Raw genomic sequence first — 21,908 nt, 5'->3', positions numbered from 1 at the left:
TTTGAGTCTTCTGACACAAAGTAAGAAGTAACTGAAACTGAGTTTCTGCTTTTCGACTTGTGTTTCAAGTGCATAATACAGCAGGGTGCTGAGACATATAATTTATATGTCAAATATATTGATGTGCCAGCTGATCGGTGTGTTAAGTAAATGTCTGTAATGACACGTCACAGATCTCTGATGTGAGCCTGTCTGAAGCCAAACCACCTTTTTGTGCACATTTTCGTGTGGCCTGCAAAGCTTAAAAGTATCTCATGACTTACGACCGCCGCTCGAGACTGTGCAGTCATTGTTCTAATCCCCAGGCCGGTTTTGAATGTCCGGGTGGGGAAATGAATGAGTAGCGCTCTCAACTCCCTCGACCACAGTTAAGGAGCACCGCCTTGTACAGGTGCTTAGCATCGCAGATGCTGCCCTGCAGTTTGATACCAGCCAGCGCTTTAGACAACTGTGGTTGTACCTGCGGTGGGACAGTGTGTGTGAAGGAGTGGATATAAAGCCCAGTATTTGTGAATTTAAAAAAAAGTTTTAAATGAATGGATTTCTGTTCCCCTCCTGCTTTCTCTTTCTTTCTGCTCGTCCTCACCAGCTCTTCTCTTCGTCGCTCCAGCGTGTGACGTTGTTTCTCCCAGTCCGAGGAAGCGGCCGAGAGTTTCTTCATGGATCCGTGTCCGTACAGCCGTCTCTGAGCCTCTGCCTTCTGCTGGGCTAGGTTGCGTTTCTTATCACTCGCCCTGGATCAACGAAAAGCAAGACAACTAACATCGCACATACACGGAAAGGGTTCAGATTTAAGAGCTAACTAAGAGCAGAAACATTCTGATCGCACCTTTTAATGTTTGCTGTCACCAAAGCTCTCTTTGTTTAGTTTTGCTTTGCATGTAATGGTTATTTGTAACACTAGACAGTACTGGGAAAAACACACACACACACATAATCAACGGAAAAGGGTTTTTAAAAGTGTCATAATAAAGCCTGACAGCTTGTGGGCCTCCTCCCTAGCTGACCTGAATATCTGCCTTATCACATCATTGTGCTGGTTTAAAAAAAAGACAGACAAAAAGCCCCCACAAAACACTCAACAATACAAAAACAGAGATGAAGCTGAGACACAAACAACTCTGGGATGAACAGGACCAGACAGCTAATTCTGAACAAGTGGGCCACTGCGGTCTAGAGAAAGGGCAATTCATTTTAGTCAATCGCTGGTCCTTTAAATTGGATATTGAGTGCTTTTGGGGGACTGAGGTTTATCAATGTCCATGCCCGACCGGGTCTGAATTGATCCCATTTGATACAGTTGATGTGGTGAGCAGAATCAAGAGCCAAGCCTACCTCTACACAGCACCAGCTCCTCCCTTTGGGGGAAGCAAAGTCATTACTATACAAGGAAAAAGTGAGCGAAGCCCCCCCACACTCACTGTAGCGTGAACATAAGCGCTATGTCCAGTGGAAAGAGCTTCCCCGTGCCTTTCAAGCCCTCCTACGACGACTTATTTGTCATAAAATAACCAAATCTCCCTTTTTAATCTGTGGCAGCACATTAAACATCAGCCATGTAACAAATCACTTTGAGAAGAGATTTGTTTGGCCCACATGAATCCATTCAGGAGGATGGAGCCGGTCTTTATGTGGGCCCGGTGCACCTCACTTGGCCAAATTAGATGTATACGATGTTGCATGTAATTGATCCAGTGTGTGTGTGTGTGTGCGTGCACTTTGTTTGTATATATGTGTGTGACTAGCAGAGCTGAGACTATATTTAGAGCAGTAAGAGGAGGACAAGCACACAGAGAAAAGAGGGAAAAAAGAGCAGAGGTCTGGTGTACAATGATCAATCAGGACAGACTCTCCGCAGCCAGGGGACACAAAAGCATGCCAGCAAACACAAACACACACACGTGCACACAAACACGCACCCTACCTATACGACAAATACATTCCAAAATAAAAACAGTGCGCATTTAAAAAAAATGAAATACACCCACAAACCAAAACAAAGAGCAGCAGAGGAAGCGTATGTAGATATACGGACCACAGATCAGCGCACAGGTTAAAAAAAAGACACATTCAGAAACTCACAAACACCCAGCATCTCTGATTGAAGGGTTCACAAAGCACACAGTGGATGGTATTGCATGGCTTTGTACCTTGGCCATTATCCGTCTTTTTATCCACCACAGAAACACCAACACACAAATTTAGAAAGACAGCAATTTATTTGTCCAAAGCTTCAACTTCCTGCTGCGTCCACGCTAATGTCACTACTGTCTCATCAGTCTGAAACCAAAACAAGATAATGGCCGGATTGTACTGTGCGTCAAAATAATTTTTACGTTTGCTCGGCTGTCAAATTAAAAGATAAATAAATAAATAAAAGAAACCTAAGCACCGATTGGAATTCTGAGCATTTAAAGCCCTTTAAAGGAAGGCTTGATACAAACTTCGAGTGCGTCTGCGCACAAAACTTCACCAACTAAACAGAGCAATTGTGAAGTTTGTTGATAAAACATGTAGTGGTCTTATAGGCTTCAGATCGAGCGTGCCAGCAGCAAGGACACAAATCTTTCCATGTTAAATTCTTTGTTTTCCTGTTATTTCTTTTTGAATGCATAGCTAAGGCTACACATTTATGTGTTTACGTGCATCCATGCCAGACACCTCTACTGATTTCCAGCAAAACTAAGAGGATAAGGCAGCAGGTGACCGGCTGGCTGAGAGGAACACATTTTTTTAATTCAATGTAAAGGCTCCACATTTTTACCGCAGCAGCATAGTTACTTTCCATATTTATATTCAGCTACTTATTTTTGTGAAAGCCACAGGGAGCCACTAGAGACGGGCAAAAGAGCCGCGGGCAGGATTTGCAAACCGTAGATGCAGTTTGTTGCATCTATTTGCATGGGTGTGTATGTGTAAGACAGGGTGGAAAACAATACCTGATGTTGAGGAGTTTGAGGGCATTGAGCAGCACACCTTTCTTCACATCGTAATCAATCTTCTGATCTGTCCCAAAGCTCGGAGCTCGATTGATCTGTCAGGTAAGAGAGAACAGACACATTCAAAGGATGCTCAGTATTTTTTTCTCTTCTTGTTCTGCTTCATATCACTTTTTTCTCCTTTCTTATCAGTCCAACAGACAGGCTACGCAATTACAGGAGTGAGTTTAGAGCATCTTTGGAGGAAAGAAAAAAAAGATCTATTCCGACAAGGAGAGAAGTAGTGAGAAAGAGATGAAAGTTGAGGGTTTTTTCTCTCTTTGACGGACACTTTGCAACTCTTAGCCTTTGCCTGGGCATAAATCCACTCTGGCTCTGACGAGTGTATGCCCGTGCATTTAGAAGAGCATATTTGCGTCAGAGTGAATGCATACAAACAGACTGTGTGGGTTAATCGCTCACCCCATAACTGACCCTGGTTCCTGACTCTGTATCCTAAGATTGCTCGCAACAGCCCGACGCCTCGACGCGCACGTCTTTGCGAGCATCAGAGAACTGCCGTCGCTCAGCTCAGTGCCATCACGGACAATCAAGAGCGCTCAGAGAGATTCCGCTCAGCAAGAAACAGAAAGAGCCACCTCGGATTCGAGGTACAAAAGCAGGTATCATCTGGGGAGAAATTCAAGAGCAATGTACCATTCTTAACGGAACAATTTCCAGCACCAGTGCAAGGTATTCAAATATCAGTTATTATACCTGACACAACAAATCAATTCTTTTTACTCTTTGTTATGTTCCCGCAGTGAGAAAGAGATTATGTGAGACAACAAAGGCTGCAAAAAAATGGAAGAGAAGTGCAGAGGGAGGGTGAATGAACTGGCAACCGTGAGAGGAATGGTGTCTTTCTATGAGCTGACTTCAAATGACAGTGCAACAGATGCCCAACGAAAGGCTGGCCGAGTTTGATACGGCTTGATTGTGGAGATAAGTCGGCTCTTTTATTAACACTGTCCAAAAGTCTTAGACCGCCCATTTTTTTTTTAATGTCTGGGTGATGTGGTCGTATGGGATAAGGGTTTATTTGTTGAGTAGCGAAGGGAATTTTGTTACTTTGTTGCTATAAATCAGTTCAACAAAATCAGAGGTTATGAACAGCAACAGTTAACATCACCTTAATAGACAATGTCCTCCTATTAATATATTTTCCGGGTGTTTTTTTCTCAATTCATTGACAATGTTTATGTACCCTGAAGTCAAAATTATCTGCTTTTATGAATGAAAATCACAGCCAACTGTCTGGGCGTCTAGCTGGAAATTCAACCTCTCCCAGTAGCCTTACTCTGCAGTCAACGTGAGTACTTGTATCACAAACACTATTCCTCTAGTTCCCGTCTTCCTTTGGAAAAAAGCCGTTGGATACAGTTGAACACATCAAAGCAGGACAACAGCCAATCACAAATCGGGATTTCAGTAACAGAGCAAAACTGAGCTAATCACAGGTTTTAGTGTCTATTACAGATCCCGTTCTATCCACCAATCAGGAATGTGGGGTAAAGGACGGTAAAAGAGATGGATGGAAAAAAAGGCTGGCGTGCAGCATCAAGCTATTTGGAACCATAAGGTTTTCCCGAGCACCAAAATTTGAAAGCCCCTTTGGAGACGGCATGCAAAGCCTCTCAAGGGTTGTGGGGGTAGCTCTCTGTAACTCCATCCCTCCTTCTCTCTCCTACATCTGAACTACCCATTACTAATCCTGACATAAAGGTGCTCAGTGCTGTGTGGCAGATTCGGGAACAGTGATGTAAGATAATATTTACACCGCTGCTAGACTCCCAGGAACTGCGAGAGCCAGAGCGTGTGTGCGTAACCCCCCAAAAAAAGGCCGTAACTGCTGAAAGACTGCGCATTAGGATCACGAGGCAGCTATAGAAAATAAAATAAAGGAGAAAAAATGTAAATCTGCACCTTCCAGCGATCAGCAGCTACACCCAAACTGACCTAAGAAACGTGACTGTTGTGATACCAGGAAGCTTTTTATTCTTGCTATTTCCTCAGAAACTCGATACTGAGCTGTGGCTGTCTGTAAATATGCATATAACCTTCCCTGGGCTGTCACTGCCTGAGTCCCTTTAACTAGTTTAGGCAATAACTCCATAAATATCACAGGTGAGCTACAAAAGCCTCACAAATATGAAGTGTGTTTGTACGGACGTGCCCTTGTAAGCGTGCGTGTGCGTGTGTTTTTTATTATTTTGTATACAGCAGCCATTTATCAGTACGGGGGTGATGAATGTGTTCTAGCGCCATGAGGAAAACAGGAACAGAGAGACCCTATGCAACTCTTTCGCTCAAAAGAATGAAGTGTACAATCCTCTCTGTGCCGAGGAGGACGGCGCTCCACTTCATCCTGCAGTTATCTTATCAAAGAAAGCGAAACATTACTAAAGAAAAAATAAATAAAAAAGAAGGTCTGTGTTCATTTAGAGCGCTCGCCAATGTGACAGCCACAGTGAAAACAGTATGGCTTTAGAGCGCCGTAGCCTATAGGTAAGAGCCAGACTGGCAGTGATCCTGGTGACGCTCGTCTCGTTACTCGTCTTCGTTTCTTAGTTTGATTCGTGGTGTCAAGCTGTCACAGGAGAGACTGGCATCGCAGCGCTCGCTGGCTTTCTTTGCTCTCCCTCAGCTGTTTTGTCTCTCACCTTCTTCTTGCTGCCAGTTGCACTCCTCTCCTCCCTAGTTTCTATTTCCACTCTTTCTGTCTCTCACCGGGTTTTTCTGACTGGTCACCACTGACCCTGCGCTCCCCTCCCGTCCCCGCTCCCTCCCCGTGCTAGCCCTCATTCTCCGGTCGTTACCTCTCTTCATTTTTCTCTCGCTCTCTGTGTTTCTGTGTTCTCTGTTTCCTCCCTGGCAAAAGGAAGTTGAACCAGTCTGGTCCTAATGAACCCCTGCAGGCTCCCAAAACCCCCACTCTGATTTCCTTAAGTGACTCTGGCAGGGTCTTAAAGGAGCCCTCGGTTGCTCCAAGATGCATTCAATAAAAACGTCAGATGAAAAGATTAGAAACTCCTTTTTACTCATTCTTTGATTCGGTTCAGCTTCAGCGACGCATCGCTGTAGCCAAAATATCACTTGGTCAAAAAGCATATCGGTCTTTAATTCTTTCACAGGACCCTTTATCCCCATCTGATTACTGAATTAAACGTACAGAGATGAAAGGGTTACAACAAAAACAAAGACGGGAAATGTAAAGCTTTTATTTTCAGCACCTTGAGTCGTGGGATTGAGATGACTCAAGAAAAAAGAGAAAACCGTAACCTGCCATCGTTCATGAAGACCACTGTGAAATACAGGCTGTTGCCGGGGAGCCTCGTGAGACTTTTTTTTTAAACCATCCATTTGGTTTGAATTTTCGGTGAACAGCAAGTCCCTCTACTGATCTTTATTTTGAGCACTAAAGTACAAACAAAACAGGGAGAAATGCAACCGGTAAATTTTACATGGCTTATTTAATTTGATAATGCCTGGTGATTTCCAAGTGGAAAATTCCATTCAGCCACTGGCTTGAACATGGATCTGTTGATGTTTGATCTGTTGAAGCATCTCATTCAAGTAAATTTAATTCACTTTTATTGATATAGCATCAAATCATAACAGAAGTCATCTCAGGGCACTTGATACATAATGAAGTTGCGGCATTATAACATTATAATTGAGATCTAAGTGCGTTGCCCAAGGATAGCCAGTAAGCAAATATGAGCCAAACAGCACAATAAATGCCTAACAACGAGATCACTATTAACCGGGTCATAGGTCGTTCTGCACAACTACAGAGAATAAAGTCTCCACTCGTATTATGATAAGACGCTAACTGATGCTCTGTCTGTTGTTATCACTTCAATTATGAATAAAACCATTAACCTGGCGATGACGACGCGTCTCGCTCGCTGCTAAAAATGCAGCGGACGTTAAACAGTTTGTACCTGTGGCTTCTGCAGCTTCGCCACACAGACCCTAATAATATAGCAACGGCACCGGATCAACAACAATCAGCTGCTTTATTTCCACAACAAATTGCCACCCCACATCGACATTTATTCTGCGTCTGGAATGCTCTCTAAAACAAGTACAAGGGCTGCTCGTGATTAATCGGTTCAGAAAAACGACCCCCTCTTATTATTCCTGGCAGAGTGTAAACAACCACTGCTTTGACAAGCCTCCCATTTTGCCCCGCACGCTCAAGGGTATCGGCACAGTTCAACCGCTGTCAGAATGGAGTGTTTGTTGCTGCACAATGGTGGAATGAGAGAGGGAGGCAGAAAGGGAGAGGGGGAAACCGAGCATGAGTAGTAGAGCGACAGCAAGACAGACAGCCAGCCACCCTGTTAAGTCGCTCTCTTGTTTCAGCCGTCTTATCAATCACCGTTTTGTTCTTTTTGTGGCATTTTACGTAGTCCACTCGGATGCAGGGACACTCTAGCGGAGTCTGGTAAAGGTCCTGGAAGTGAGTGGGACACTATTTAGCTTTGCTGACCTCCCTTGCTTTTTGAAGACATGGAAAAGATGCAAGGGGTACAATCCAAGGTAGTTAAATGCGGTTTAAGTGGATCTAGTAAGTCACCTATACACAAAATTCAAAATGCCAAAGAGTCTTCAAACAAAAACAAATCATCAGTCACAATCTGAAGTCCAGAGCTGACTGTCACAAACATGAAGGGAAAACATGTCTTCCCTTCAAAGATGCCACAGAGCCAGCTGTAGCTGCTGCAGTTCCCTATGTCACTCATAAACGTGCATCTTCCTTCTCAATCACACGTGCGCACACAAACACACTGACACTGCCATACACGCCTGATGATAAATGACTAAGAGTTGGTGTATGTTTTCAACTGCCCCACATACAAAGCCCGTGCGCGCCTAATTTGATACTTATTCCATGAAATAGTCATGTTGGGGGAAAATGGATGTGGATAGAGACAGACAGTCCCATACATCATTCTAATTATTCTTTAATAAACCTCTTTTAAGCCGGGGAGTGGCTCGCAGGTCACTACTGCCACCTAGGGTTTACAAGTGGAAGGACAACCCCTCAGAGCGTAAGGACGATATCCATGTACATTTAAACAAGAATGAATCCCACTAAGTGCCAAAGATTAATCAAAGACAAAAGGAGAATGAAAGGTGGAAGAGGGCAAAAGAGACTCGGAAAGATAATTGAGAATATCAGACTGTATGTATTCTCCTCTATCATTTACCCTAGAAAATTCAATCATGAAGGGATGAAAATTATTTGGAGAGCACAGGTAGCAAGTAAATTCCTCTTTAATCACTCTGAATACACAATAATGTTCGAGTCGGCTGTAGCAGGTGTTAGGAAACACTTCTGAAATTTCCTCAGGAAATATGTGAAAGGCAGGCTAACCTCTAAATCCATCCTCTAAGAGTAGCCGGAAAACATCTCTACTCTTTACACTTTTATGAAAGGCTATAAGAACATTACATTTTTACCTCATTCTCCACAGATTAAATAGAATTTCTACTGGAAATCTGAACAAGTGTGAGCCACTATTTATTCCACCCAAGGCATTAGCAGTATTTCCTCAGATCCAACTCATTTGGTGTCTGTATGTGGTTGGAAAATAGGAAAGTGTGAAAACTATCGATGTGTTTGTCTCTGTGCATCTGTTTACAGTTGCCAATGCAGATTACTAACCACAAACACGCCAAAGAAAAAGGAAGTCTGGATTACGTTGGCTCTGATGGGCTGGAAGGACAAACCAAAACTCATCTTGAAACAATCCGAGACACAAAGCACACAAAGAGGGGAAAGTTGCAGGAAGGGGTGAGGGGAAGGGTGAAAAATCGCCACCCATGGGGAAGCAGCTCAGCTGCAGACTGTTGGTCTGTTTTTGTAATGGCCAGTCACACATACAAACACACAAACAGCCCGTGACAAGCAAGCCCGTGCCACAGTTTGCCTAACCACGCCCGCCTCATTAGCTGCCAATCATTTTGCACGGCGGTCCTAAAAAGGGGGACAGGACACGAAGAAAGAGCACATGAGATGGATGAGGGGATGGTAGTGAAATTGTTGCCGTCAATAATCAAGCTGCCTTTGTGCAACGCTATCTTAACATGACATAAAACGCAGTGAAAGTCGCCCAGCTTCTTCCTTCTCTCTTCCTGAATAGGCCCGTGTGTGTTTCAGAAGAGTAAAACCTGCCAACCTCACTGAATAAAAGCAAGACTATGGGCTGGAGTCGGTAAGCAGATGAGGGTAGCGTACCACACACTACAGAGGGCTATTCCCAGAGGGGCAAAGACCATTCATCCAGACACACACGCACAGACACACACGCGGACAGGGAGTAGAAGATTTACACAAAATCGCAGACACATCCTCGGCTGTATCTCTCATGATGTGTTTAACGTCCAGCCGAACACAGTACAGTACCAAACACTGCAAACATTCACACAGTGCAAATCAAATTTAGACACGCTAACTTACATTCACTCCTGCACACAGACACACACACAGACACAAGCACACCGTCACATGCTGACTGTAGCCCTAACAAGCAGGCCGACCAGCCTCTAAGCTGCCTGGAGCCCGGCACTAGAGAGACAGCTTCGCGGGGACCGGGGAGGTTTCTAATTATTCATGCTCACTACAAGCACTCGTTTCTTCTTATTTAGAGTTGACCAGCTGGAGCTTTTTTATGCTGCATGTGGGGAAACAGCTTAAAAAAATGAAGTGAGCCAGAGCCTGTAATGAGGCTGGGCCTCAGTTCACTGGTCCTTGTGCTGGGGGTCCGCGGGTACCCATCAGGACCTCGTGAGAACGCTAAATTGCGCTCTTTGTCAGATTCTGTTTCAGGGGTGGAAAATTTAAGGCAATAGTTTTGTGTGTGTGTGTATACGTCTTGTCCTCTCCCATTTTTATATTTTTCTCTGTAAATTTGAAACTATTTGTCATGCCAGCTTACAGGCCACGGGCCCTAAAGAGGCTGCAGGGTCGAGGGGTGCGGGGCCATAATATTGTCCCGCTGCTGCATTTCCCCAACAAGTAAATGCACTCCTTACACCTGACGCTGGATTTTTTGAAACTTGCTGGTCCCTTTGGCCTGTATAGTGCCATCTGATAACACCACTACATGCTAACAGAATTCATGAGCTTGTGCCACGAGGCAACTACTGAGCTAAACAGAACACGTGCAGCGATTTTTACTTTTCTCCTGGTTTGCTTCGTTTTTTTGTTTGTTTTTTTTTCTGGGTTTTTTGCTTTTAAAAGAGAAAGAAAACACTCAATGAACCGCTAAGAGCAAAAGCCTTGGCCTTGACGATAGAAACTACAGTCTAGGCAGAGAGGCGTGTTTGAATGCGTGCTTGGATACGCAAGTGAGTGTGTGTGTGCGCACTTGAGTGTGCGCCCGCATGAAGCAAAGATCACGGCTCAATGAAACGCCTTTCCTATACGAAACACAGATGCTGTCTGGGCTGGTTTAATGAAAGTGAATATCTCAGGTTACGCCATTTGAGCAAGTGCGTGTATGTGTGTGTCTTTGTGCATGTGTGTGCCTATGTAGTGCTGATGTTTTGAATGTCAATAGGAGGTAAAACTTGTGTTGAAAACTCTGCTGAATTAAGACAAGGATCGCACAAAAGCCTGTCTCTCTCCCTCGCTCTCGTTTTTAGCTTCCCGTCTCCCCTTTCTCGTTTTGCTTTGAGCACAATGCGCCTTCTTTGATGGCTGGCCGTGGTTTGAGACTCATCACCCCCTTGCCTTTTCTCTACTCACCGGTGTGACAAGCTACTTAGCAGGTGTCTGCAGGTCTGTGGAGTGTCCCTCTTTATTCCTCTGTGTTTGTTATCAGTATATTTCCAATGATATCTCTGTGCTTGTGTCCACTTACAAAGAGATAGTGTACTGTATCACAGAGGGTTTTTCCTTTTTTTGCAGTTGCAACAAAGAGGCAAATGCATCCTCTAACACAGGAGTTTGGAGCCTTATTTTGAATATCACGCTGCCCCACTGAAAAAAACCCTCGTGTCTCCTTTCTGAAGGTATAATTGGAGGATGTGAAACACAACCTTTTTCTTCTTCCCTCTCTATCCTCCTACACGCTCTCAAAAACAGCTGACAAAAACACAAACTGAAAGAACAGGGATAATATGATCTGACAGTTTCTTGTATATGATACCATCTAGCTTTCACGTATCCAACTGGCTTTTGAGTCTACGCAGGTTGAACATTCATTTCCTGGTTGTGAGTTTGCATGTCCGACAACCAACTCTGACATTTAAAAGAGCAAGAGAGGACAGTGTCGGAACAGCAGTCTGGGTGAAGCCCCAACGAAGCATGGCACGTGTAATTCACAGTGACACCAACAAGGAAACCTGAGTGGTGGGCGTCCACAAATCCAGAACAAACCCGTAAGACCTAGATTGTGGTTCAATTTAATTTCTACTGTTTCGTATCGACTCGAGGGCAGGAAGAAAACAGAAAGTTAAAACAAATGGTGAAATGGGCTGAAATAGATTCAGTTTACTACAAAATGTTGCAAAGCGATCTGCTGAAAAATTAAATTTAGACCTGAGGGCTTGCCATAGGGTACCGTTTGTGGAAACCAGCCTATGGGCCCGCCTGCTTGTTGCGTCCCTGCTGAATAGCAACGAACGTCGACGGGCTAAAAAGTGGTAATAAAGTTATTTTCAATCTTGACAGGGTACGCAGTGAGGATTTGAGAGGGGGTCTCTTTGCTAGCAACTATCCCCTGACTAATCAGTTGAATTTGGGAAATAAATTATTGTTGCTGTAAATGTTGCGTGAAAGAGAAGCAGGGTTGTGTGTGTGTGTGTGTGCGTGGGATGTTAATTGATGAGACTTATAGAGAGCTGCTAGTAGCACAGGGGGGATCATTACTGCTGGAGTGGAACAACTGCATTCACGGCTGTTTGCTATGTCTCATACACACGCACACACACACACATGCACACACACACACACACACGAAATGCTCACAAATGCTGTCACGGTGCACCAGCAGTCAAAAGGAACACCATCCTCTTGCTCTCTCTTGTACATCCTTTTGTCTTATACTGCAACTGCTCGGCTACACAAGAAATGTCACCTAGGGTAATAATAGCACCCTAATTCCAAGATGACAGAAAATGCCAGCACCTGAAAATACCAACCAACTATCAAATGTCACTTTGTTTCTCCAAAATCTCAGAAAAAAACCTAAAAATGTTATTTTGGGTTGGCATGATGGGGGGAAGAAACCCCAAACAATTATCCCCAAGGCATTTCCCCATCCTCGAGTCAATTTGTGGGATGGGGGTGGAGGTGCAGCCACTTTGGGTTAAAGGATTTAGGTCACACTTTAACTCACTTGCTGACATCAGAGCAGTGAGATAGAAATCCTGGAGTGGAATCTGAATTTGACTCAATCTCCTGCGTGCCTGACACTCGAGAGACTGACACTTGAAGAATTACTAGTCAACCTGCTATTCTGGCCTATATTTTAAAGCCTGCAGGGGGGTATGGGGTGGGGTGTCTTTATCGTGTCTTATAGGCTGCTGTATATTCATGCATTTCTGTATGCATCTATGGGTGTGCATGAATGCCCGCATGCGTGTAATCAAGCGTGCATGGCTGCGATTGTGTGAGATCCTTTCATTTTACGAGAGTCTCTCCGTGTGTTCGGAGGCGCGTAAACACGTACTGCAGACCGTGCGGGTGTTTGTGTGTGGGGACCAGAGCGTGTGGGCACAAATCAGTGTGTGTTTATGCTTTCTGTCAGTGTGCGGTAACGTCTCCCTGTCTCCTGCTTATACCACATTACATCAGTCTGGAGCCGCTGTCACTTCAGTAGCAGCGCAGACAGGTGAGACTTTACAGAAACGTTAGAAATCACAGAAGACAGAATACAAGTGTACCTTCACTCTTTGTTGAAAGTGTTTTTAAAATAGCACACACAAATAGTAGCTTAGCATGACATACTAACAGTATACAGAAAAATAGTAATAGTAGTCTAGAAATTAAATATCTCAAATTATCTAGTGAAATTACGCCTCCAAAATATATTCTAGCTTTTGAGAGAAACACACTTCTCCAATTTAACCAGCTTTACACACACATGCATGCTGTACATATACTGTAGATAAACAGAATTATACCTCCAATAGCCAGGGTTTGAGTTTGCGGTCCAGAATAATGTCAAAGCCCAGGACCTCGAAGCAGACGCTGTCACTCCCCGGTGGCTGGCCAGGGCGACACATGCGGTAGGCGTGCAGCACGTGGGGCTCAGCTACTATTAATGTCTTCACCACCAGCTCCTGGCAAGACAGACACACAAAGCCAGAGAGAATCAGCCAGCTGCATTTACAAAGAGAACTCAATTGTACTTTTTTCTTTAGTAGGTTTCGTTTATCCTAAGAAGCCATAGGCTGTGGGCTTTATAGCTGCTGATTAAAAGGTCTCCTTAATCAGGAAATGGTGAAATTAAAACTCTTTGCTTTAATTTCATTTTAAAACTGCAGATAAGGGATTGTACCTTTGTATTTAGGACAAAACTGACAACGAAGCAATGGTGACGGACACACTAGAACTGCAACCCACAGACATGCTCCACAGAGGCGCGAATGAAATGTTTATTTAATCCTGAACTCGAATGCGTTATAAAGACAGTCTGTCGGTTTAAAAGCTAAAGCCTTTTGAATTGCTCTCACACAGAGACTTTCACCAAAGTTGGTGGTGGTCCATCTCCGTTGCTTGTGGTGCCCAACCTGTGCGCATGTTTGTGCTTGCACCTATCTGTGCTGGCTGCTACCAGCCTGCCTACTCCCAGCGTGCAACTGGGGTAAACATGCTCAGTCTGACACACACAAACACAAACACGTTGCACATAGCTTACCCTCACCAGTCAAGCCCCACACAGTGCTGCTGGCCTGCAGTTTGCCCAGTCCAGACTGACTGCTGGGTGCAGGAGAGGTGTATGGTGGTCTGGCCCTGGCCTGATAAGGCTGCACCCCCCTCTCCCTTTTCTATCTGTCTGTCGCTCACACACCTCCAACCATATGACAATCCATCCACCCGTCTGACCCCACAGGCTGCCCAGCACAAACACCTGGTCCCACTACCACTGTTTATGCCCAGAGTCCCCAGCAGTGACTGGTGTATGCACACGCGTGTGTGTCCTTTGTCCCTGCCCACATCACCTCCCTCCTTATCCTGAGCCCCCAGCACTGGCCACTGCCTCGCACCTTATGTGTGTGGATGCGTGCCTGTATCTTGCTAGCTTTGAGCTAGAATGGTTTAACCTGCTCCTTTTTAAATCATTTTATTCATTTTTGTTTTTGTAATCTTTATATTTATCCAAATACCAAATTAATACACAAGTTATTTTTTTTCATGTTTCGATCTGTGGCTTCTTTTGTTAAATTTACGTAACAGTATCACTGGATTAAACGAGGCACATTAAAAATAAAAAACCAAAAGGAAATATTCTAAAATGCAATAAAGGAAAATACTGAGTATATGGAGAATAAATACTGCATTACTCTGTCAGTGATGTATTATTCTGTCGAGGAAACTAATGCATAAAAACATGAGAATTTTTACATATGAACAAACGTATCTTTAGATGTTGGAAAAAGTCTAAAATGCAGTTTCAGATTTTTTCGTTTTTATTTATTTATTTTCGCCTCAGTGTGTGTGTGTGTGTAAATATAAAAATATAAAATCCATAACTAGCTCATTTGTAGTCAGACGCTGTTTTCAAAATGACCCCTGTGGTGGACCACCAGGTGGCTCCACTCACACCCGGTGTGAGGGGAAGTGAGAGGGTTGGGCTTTTGGCGCCTTGAGTGTTGAGTTGTGTGAAGCCGAGATTAAAGTTGAAGTAAAATATTGAGATCTCTCGTGTCATCCTTTCATACCTCCACATTGGTGACCCCTGGGGCGAACATGCTAAGGTCCGAAGAGGAAGTCAGCTCCTGCCTGGAAGCATCGGCGGCTGCCGGACTGCCACCTCGGCCTACAGCTGCTTTTGCTGCTAGCTTGCGACTATAGAGCGCCTGGGCATTGTGCAGCGTTCGTTATCCCATTTCCCACATCCAGGATTTTTCCGCCCCAAAACTTGATTCTGTTCATCTGGAACGTAGCGTTTTCATCCAGGTGACTTCTGAAGAAGTACGTGAAAAGGAAAAGATCACCTCTGAATCGAGGAGGGGGGCTGAGGGTACATCGTTCACCGTGTTACAATGCTGTGAGTGCAGCCATTCTCCAACTCTCTGTGAATGGTACTCATGGACATTGATCAGTGGGCTTTGATCAGTGAGCTTTGATTAGTGGTTGTTGATCAGTGGTCACGATTTGCATATTAATGATCAAGAAACTGACCTCACAGCCCATTGATCATGCGACGTTTCCATCAGCCGCAAACGCTCGGTGGTTCCCGTTTCATGGTGTTGTTGCGTTTTTGAATCGGCGCATGCTCTATCACACCCGGGGGTCCGGGCCTCAGCTCCAAGTTTGTTTGGGCAGGCCTTCGCAAATCTGTGAAGGAATGGGCAGTGGCGTGCAGTTCATGCCAGCGCGCAAAGGTCCGTAGACACACTAAGGCACCCCTTGCGCCATTCCTCATCCCTGGCAAACGTTTTGATCATGTGCATTTTGATCTGATGGGTCCCCTACCACAAGGTTACAAGCTACTGTACCACCTGGTGGCCAGAGGCGGTCCCCCTGTCATCCAGGACCGCGGCGATGGTGGCCAGGGCATTTTTGTCAACTTGGGTTTCGCATTTCCCCAGCTGACATTACCTCTGACAGAGGCCCCAGTTTGTTTCGGAGCTTTGGGCTGCCATGGCTGATGATCCACTGCACCACTGCGTACAACCCGCAAGCTAACAGGATGTGTGAGCGGTTCCACAGGTTGCTTAAGGCTGCGCTCCATGCTTCTCTAACAGGTGGCAACTGGGTTGACTCCCTACCATGGGTTTTGTGGGGGCTGCGGTTAAGGAGGATCTTGGTGCTTCCAAGGCTGAACTGGTTCTTGGTCAGCCCCTCTGTGTTCCCAGGGAATTCTTGCCCGAGAAACCCCCCAGCCGACCCCCCACTCTTTCAAGTGGACTCGGCTCACATTCCTAGTCCAGTGCACCACTGCCTGCCTGACACCTTTGACCCAAAGACTTTAGAAACTTCTAAGTTTGTTTTTGTCAGGCACGATGCCCACAGGACACCACTGCATCTGCTGTATGACGGCCAGTTCAGGGTCCTCCAATCGAGTCAGAAGCATTTTGTTTGAGACTTCGGGGGTTGTAGGGAGACTGTATGTGTTGATAGACTTAAACCTGCACCTAGCGGGGCCTGGCGCCTGTTGCTCGGTCAGGCCTCCTCCGGGGTGCGGGGGGCCCTCGGGCCTCCGGCCTCTGGGCCTGCGGCTCGGTTCACTCTGGCACAGCTAGCTGCCGGCAGAGCCGGCGGGCACGCCGGTGCAGCCCCCTCTAGCTTCTGCTCGGTGGCTACTGGGTGACGCCTCGTCTGGGGATCCTCAGCCCTTCCCATGAGGGTGGCACGGATGCCCCTCCGGTTGTCCTCCTTGGGCTCTCGCACTCTGGGGCCTCTGGATCTCTGGGGCCTGGATCTCCTCCATGCCTGCTTCATGCCCTGGGGGACGGGGCTATGGCTCTCTACATCCTCTTGCAGACCATTACATGTGGAAACCATTTGAATACAAGCGCGCTGATCCACACAGGTGTGCACACGGGTGTTCACTGTTCGTAGACTTAAATTACACCTTTCTTGGCTGCTACTTCAAAGCACATTGTGCGCTGTCTGTCCTGCGTGCTGCACAACAACATTGAATATTTAGTATCTACTGCTGTTTACACTTAGCTAGATTAATGCGATGGTGTTGTGTTTAGTATGTTGCTTTGGGGTTTTTTGCTTGTTTTCTATTCTTTTTCTCTCAACAGGTGATCCAGGAGATTTTTTTTCTCCCCCCCTTTCTCGCTGTCCCTCTCCCCTTCTGTTTTTCTTTTCCTTCCTCTTTCTCTCTCCCTTTCTTATCCCTCACTCATGTCTGTCCCGTCTGTAACATCTGAAAATAAAATAAAATAAATAATAAAAACAAAGGTCGATCAAATGGACCAATACGGCAATGCCACGATGATCCATTTGGCAAAATAAATCCATTGGGTATCCTTGTTGGTCTTCAGACAACAATTCTGATGGTTAAAGAACCAAATGGGACAGGCAAAAAAAAAAAAAAAAAAAAAACCCTGCACATGTTCTTGTGAACAAAATTCACATTTAAAAAAACAAAGCTACAGCTCTTCAGAAACCTAGGTCCCATACAGCACATCAATAATGCCTTAATACGAAAGAGATGTCAGTGTTTCACATAAAATAGAATATATATATATATTAGGGGTGCAACGATATTCGTATCGATATTGAACCGTTCGATACAGTGCTTTCGGTTTGGTACGCATATGTATCGAACAATACAAAATTTGTAATTTATTTTATCAACTTTCCTTCTGACGATGCTGTCTGTGTTGAGCGCTCAGTGGATCTGCGCTCGACAGTGCAGCCTAGGCGGAGTAGTCGAGCGCAGATTCACTGAGCGCAGGGCAAGCGAGCGAGACAGAAGTTAAGCTCTCCTTGCAACATGGCAAATTGAACCTCCCCCACCCTCATTCAGATCTGGCGTTTGGAACTATTTGGTCTTCATGTGACGTATGACCCTGAAGGTAAGCGCGTCATGGACTAAAGTAAAACAGTATGTTGGATGTGCCATGCAATGCTCAATTACATGGGTGGGAACTAGTGTGTTAGCGCAGTTAGCTCGTTAACGTGTTGACACCGTCCAGCCCCATGCACGGGGCGATCCGCGGCAGCTCGTTAACGGAGATTGGCCGTGTTGTGGCGTTAACGTCATTTCAATGAGATTAATGCTGACAGCACTAGTGGGAACACAACGAATATGACTGCACATTTACGCCGACATCATCCTAGTGCAAAGACAAGTGGAAGCAGACAAAAACAACAAGCATGCATGCTACAAACTTTACCCGAGTCATTTAGACAGCCGTTAGCACATGATTCTCCTTATGAGGACCTGATATGTTTAATATGCTGCTGAGAATATAGCCCAGAAGAAGCGTATAGTAGAGCTTTTATTTTGGAAAGAGCCATTTCTCTGTAATAAACTCTCTTTTTCCAAAGATGATCAGATAGATTTATTATTTTATTACTTTGTTGTTTCAGCAACATTAAATTTAAAAACTGTACTTTTGAGTTAAAATATATATTTATAATTTTAATAAATGACAAATTAAAAAGGCATGAACATTTTTTTGTATCGAAAAAATATCGAACCGAACCGTGAATTTTGTGTATCGTTGCACCCCTAGTATATATGTGTATATATATATATATACACATACATATATACATATATATGTATATATATATATATATATATATATATATACACACATACATATATACATATATATGTATATATGTATGTATATATGTACAATATTCTTAACCTGTACAGACAAATCTTTTGGCAAACACTCTCTGACTGCCTGACCATGAACACTGGCAGGAAGAGTCGGGGCAGCCTGCTAAGGTCTGCATGGTAACAAAATGTAAGAGGAGAGATGAAAAGAGAAGAAGAGGGGAGAGGGCGCAGAGAGCATAAATACAGAGTTGAAACAAAGCACAGTGTGTGAGTGCAAATGTACAGCACTAACACCAAAGTGGTGCAACTTCTGAAGAAAGCTCAGAGAAAAAGAGAAAGAAAAGAGAAAACAACACAGAGAGCAAGACGAGAGGTGGACGTTCTGGCTGAGTCAGGAGGTGACACGCGGTGTTACTAAAGGACAGAAAACAACCAAAAAAAACAAGAAAACTAAGTAAAATACAGGAAAGGAAATGTTAGTTCCTTCACCAAATGGAGCACATGGACACATCACACAATGTGGATATGAGACGGGAATAAAGAGGGGAGAAAAGAAAATGTTATCTAAACAACAAATTTTCCCAGCAAGTAATGCGCATGCCACATGAACATGAAGAAACATTAAAATTAAAAAAAGAGGCAGTAAGGAGAAGAGATGAAAGCTTTCCTTGAGTACAGAATAATAACCAAAGGGATTTCATTTTGGTTTTGAGTGGTGGTAGCATGAGAGCAGGCCGTAAAGCAGGGAACAAGTACTGAGGGACCACACAACTCAAATGATTATGGACAGCAGGACAAAGACTCAAGGTCAGGAATAAAAGAGAAAATAATACTGAATACTGAGCGCATGAAGAGAACCTAAAAAAAATGGGTCAAACAGAAAGGAGCAACTAAAAGAGTAGAAACAGAAAGATAAAAAGGCGCATGACCGGCATGGATGGATGTACAAATTTAAAAAAGAAGGAAAAAAAGAAAAATCAATGAGAAGGTGAAGGAATTTTACAAACAGACAATGATGAAAGAAAATGAACAAGGTTAAAGTGTTTGGATGAGCAGGGAGCAATGCCAAATCGGGAGAGCTCACCCTCCAGGAATGATGTTTCCACTGAGCTCTTCCTGGAGTTAAACAAGCTCACAGAATCACTGTCATAACAAATCATATCAAGCCGTAGCTCGTCCACTTGTGCATTGCGTGCAACGGGTGTTGTTAGCAGGAGCAGCATGTGTATGTATACACACACATATATATGTGACAGCCTGCGTACAGATTACTTCTGAGGATGAAGTCATTCACTGTTTGCATTTGTGGAGTGTTTTGTTATCATACTCTACATCCTTGCTTTTGGAAGTGGACGTCAGGCGCAGCGCGTCTGAGTGTAACTGTATCTGTGTTTGCACGTGTTTTGGGTGGACTGCCCACGTACAGAGACGTCGCCCCAGAATTTGGCCACATCATAGTCATTGGTGCGGAGGAACTCGGTGAACCAGCTGATGGACCTCTTGCTGCCTTTGTCCACCGTCTCATCTCGCTCAAAGTTCTCGTTGTGTTTGTTGACCGAGTAGTTGGTCAGATGCATGTAGAGCTGGCTCTGTGGAGAGAAAAGGGAACAATAAGAGGCTTTTTGCATTACACGTGTCTCTTTTACATAAGTAGCCTGATATAAATAAATATGCTCAAAACAAGCTTTGCCCTTTTCATTTATATGGAAGAATGCAGTATATCTGATGATAATTCGACTAAATGTGACTGCGGGATCCAGCGTTTGGAGTGAATAACAATAAAACTTCTTTTTACAAGCTCTAACAACCTGTTCAGGAGTGTTCGTGAATTTATACTACAGAGCACCAGCTCACAATATGGTGCAAAACATTTTCTCTAAAAGTAAAGTAGGTAAATAAGACTGAAGTAAAAATATTGCATGCTAGTCCCTTGGCAACTTGAGATGGTAGAATGAGTGTTATAGTAAAAGAAATAAAGAATATATCACTGTGTGAACTGGGAGATTATCAGTGATGTATTTCAGAAACGCTCCTTGGGTGATTTCCACTTATTCTCATGAGAATAAGTGGAAATCAAGCCAATAGCTCAATCTTACAATCACAGACCTGCAAAATCTTAAGAATATAAATCTGAGTTATAGTGCCCAATAGTGTATGGTTAAAATGTTTTATTGGATGGTTGTCTTTAACTTTTTGTATCCCTCTCTTTAAACACCATCCCTTACACCTGAAGACAATACATCCTTGTCCTTAGCCTACAAGGTAATAACCGCTGTGACCGCAGGCCACTCCAGCACCTGATGGCTGTCTGGAAGCCACTCTCTGTGGGATTAAACATCCATCTCCACGGCATGACTCACTCCATCATATGTCACAGACTAACACAACGCACGCTTCATGTCATGGGAGAGGTCCTGCATGTCTATGCGTGCACGTGCGTGCGTGCTCATATTTTAGATAAGTACCGTGCTTGATAGGAAGCGGTGATACAGGCATTACTCATGTAAATCTATTTACACACATTATGAGGCCGTGCCTTTCTTATGAGGACAAAAAGCAAGCACCCGTAACGTAAATCATTAAATTTAAGGTGAAGACAAATTTTAAAGACGGGGTAAGGTTAGGTTAAGGCCAGGGCAGCGGTTAGGGCTCGGCAAATAGCAGTAATGGTTAAGACTAGAGCAAACCTACAGGAATGAGTGTAAGCCACCATAATGTCCTCTGAACTCACTGAGTGCGTGTCTGCGTGCGTGCACGTGTGTGTATGTGCGTATGTATCCCATCATCAGCAACAGACTGTGCTTCAGCAGGTGCAGAACCTCAAGGCAAACACGAGCGGCTTGATATTACAGGAGACATCTGGCATGTGGGCATTTGTGTGCATACAGTATGTCTGCATATTTTGCGTCCGTGTGTGTGTGTGTGTGCGTGTGTGTATGTGAACAATATCAGTTATTGCCAATTGTGGACTATTTATATGTGTGCATGCATGTTCTTATGTAAAGACAACACTGTTTCCAACCTTTGTTTCATCTGTTTTTAATCTGATTGTGCTGAGTTGCACGAGGCTATGGCTGCAGGTCATGGAAGTGCATAATAAATAAAATGTTAGCAGTGCATTACTGAATTTATAACACGCTGAGCACTATATATGTATTGTTTTCAGTAATATAAATGCACCACAGTGCCATGCACTTTTATCAAACTCAAGAAAAAGGCGCAGGTGTGTGTGAATACCTGCATAATAGTAGCTTCATTATTTGTCACTCACCAGGTTGGCTTCGCTGGGTGCGTGGTACTTCTCTGTGCCCATACGAACGAGGCCGTCGTTGTAAAGGAAAATGCGGAGAGGGTCGCAGGAAGTGACGAGGATGTAGATCCGCAGGTCAAACTTGTAGCCCTCCATCAGGAAGGGCTTGTCTAGGTACTCCTGAACGATAAAGTGCTCCTGCGCTGGCAGCTTCTCACAGTTACGGATAAGTGAGATCCT

General features: G+C 44.3%; 1 protein-coding gene across 5 annotated transcripts in view; it reads right to left on the bottom strand.

Moving 5' to 3' along the window:
- ttll7 (tubulin tyrosine ligase-like family, member 7) overlaps nucleotides 1-21,908 on the bottom strand; it is a 79,743-nt gene that overhangs the window by 36,790 nt on the left and 21,045 nt on the right. For all 5 annotated transcript variants that reach the window (XM_040031342.1, XM_040031352.1, XM_040031371.1 and 2 more), the window contains exons 7-11: nucleotides 21,690-21,906; nucleotides 19,843-20,007; nucleotides 13,122-13,280; nucleotides 2,940-3,034; nucleotides 587-734 (exon numbers count right to left, since the gene is read on the bottom strand). In XM_040031342.1, the coding sequence (XP_039887276.1) occupies nucleotides 587-734; nucleotides 2,940-3,034; nucleotides 13,122-13,280; nucleotides 19,843-20,007; nucleotides 21,690-21,906 (784 nt within the window). The remainder of the gene's footprint in view (nucleotides 1-586; nucleotides 735-2,939; nucleotides 3,035-13,121; nucleotides 13,281-19,842; nucleotides 20,008-21,689; nucleotides 21,907-21,908) is intronic.

Source organism: Simochromis diagramma, unplaced genomic scaffold (assembly GCF_900408965.1).
Source record: "Simochromis diagramma unplaced genomic scaffold, fSimDia1.1 OVJJ01000334.1, whole genome shotgun sequence".
In the NCBI taxonomy this organism is placed as follows: Eukaryota; Metazoa; Chordata; class Actinopteri; order Cichliformes; family Cichlidae; genus Simochromis; species Simochromis diagramma.
The sequence above is the reverse complement of the archived record's forward strand: the minus strand, read 5'-3'. Positions and strand labels throughout refer to the sequence as shown.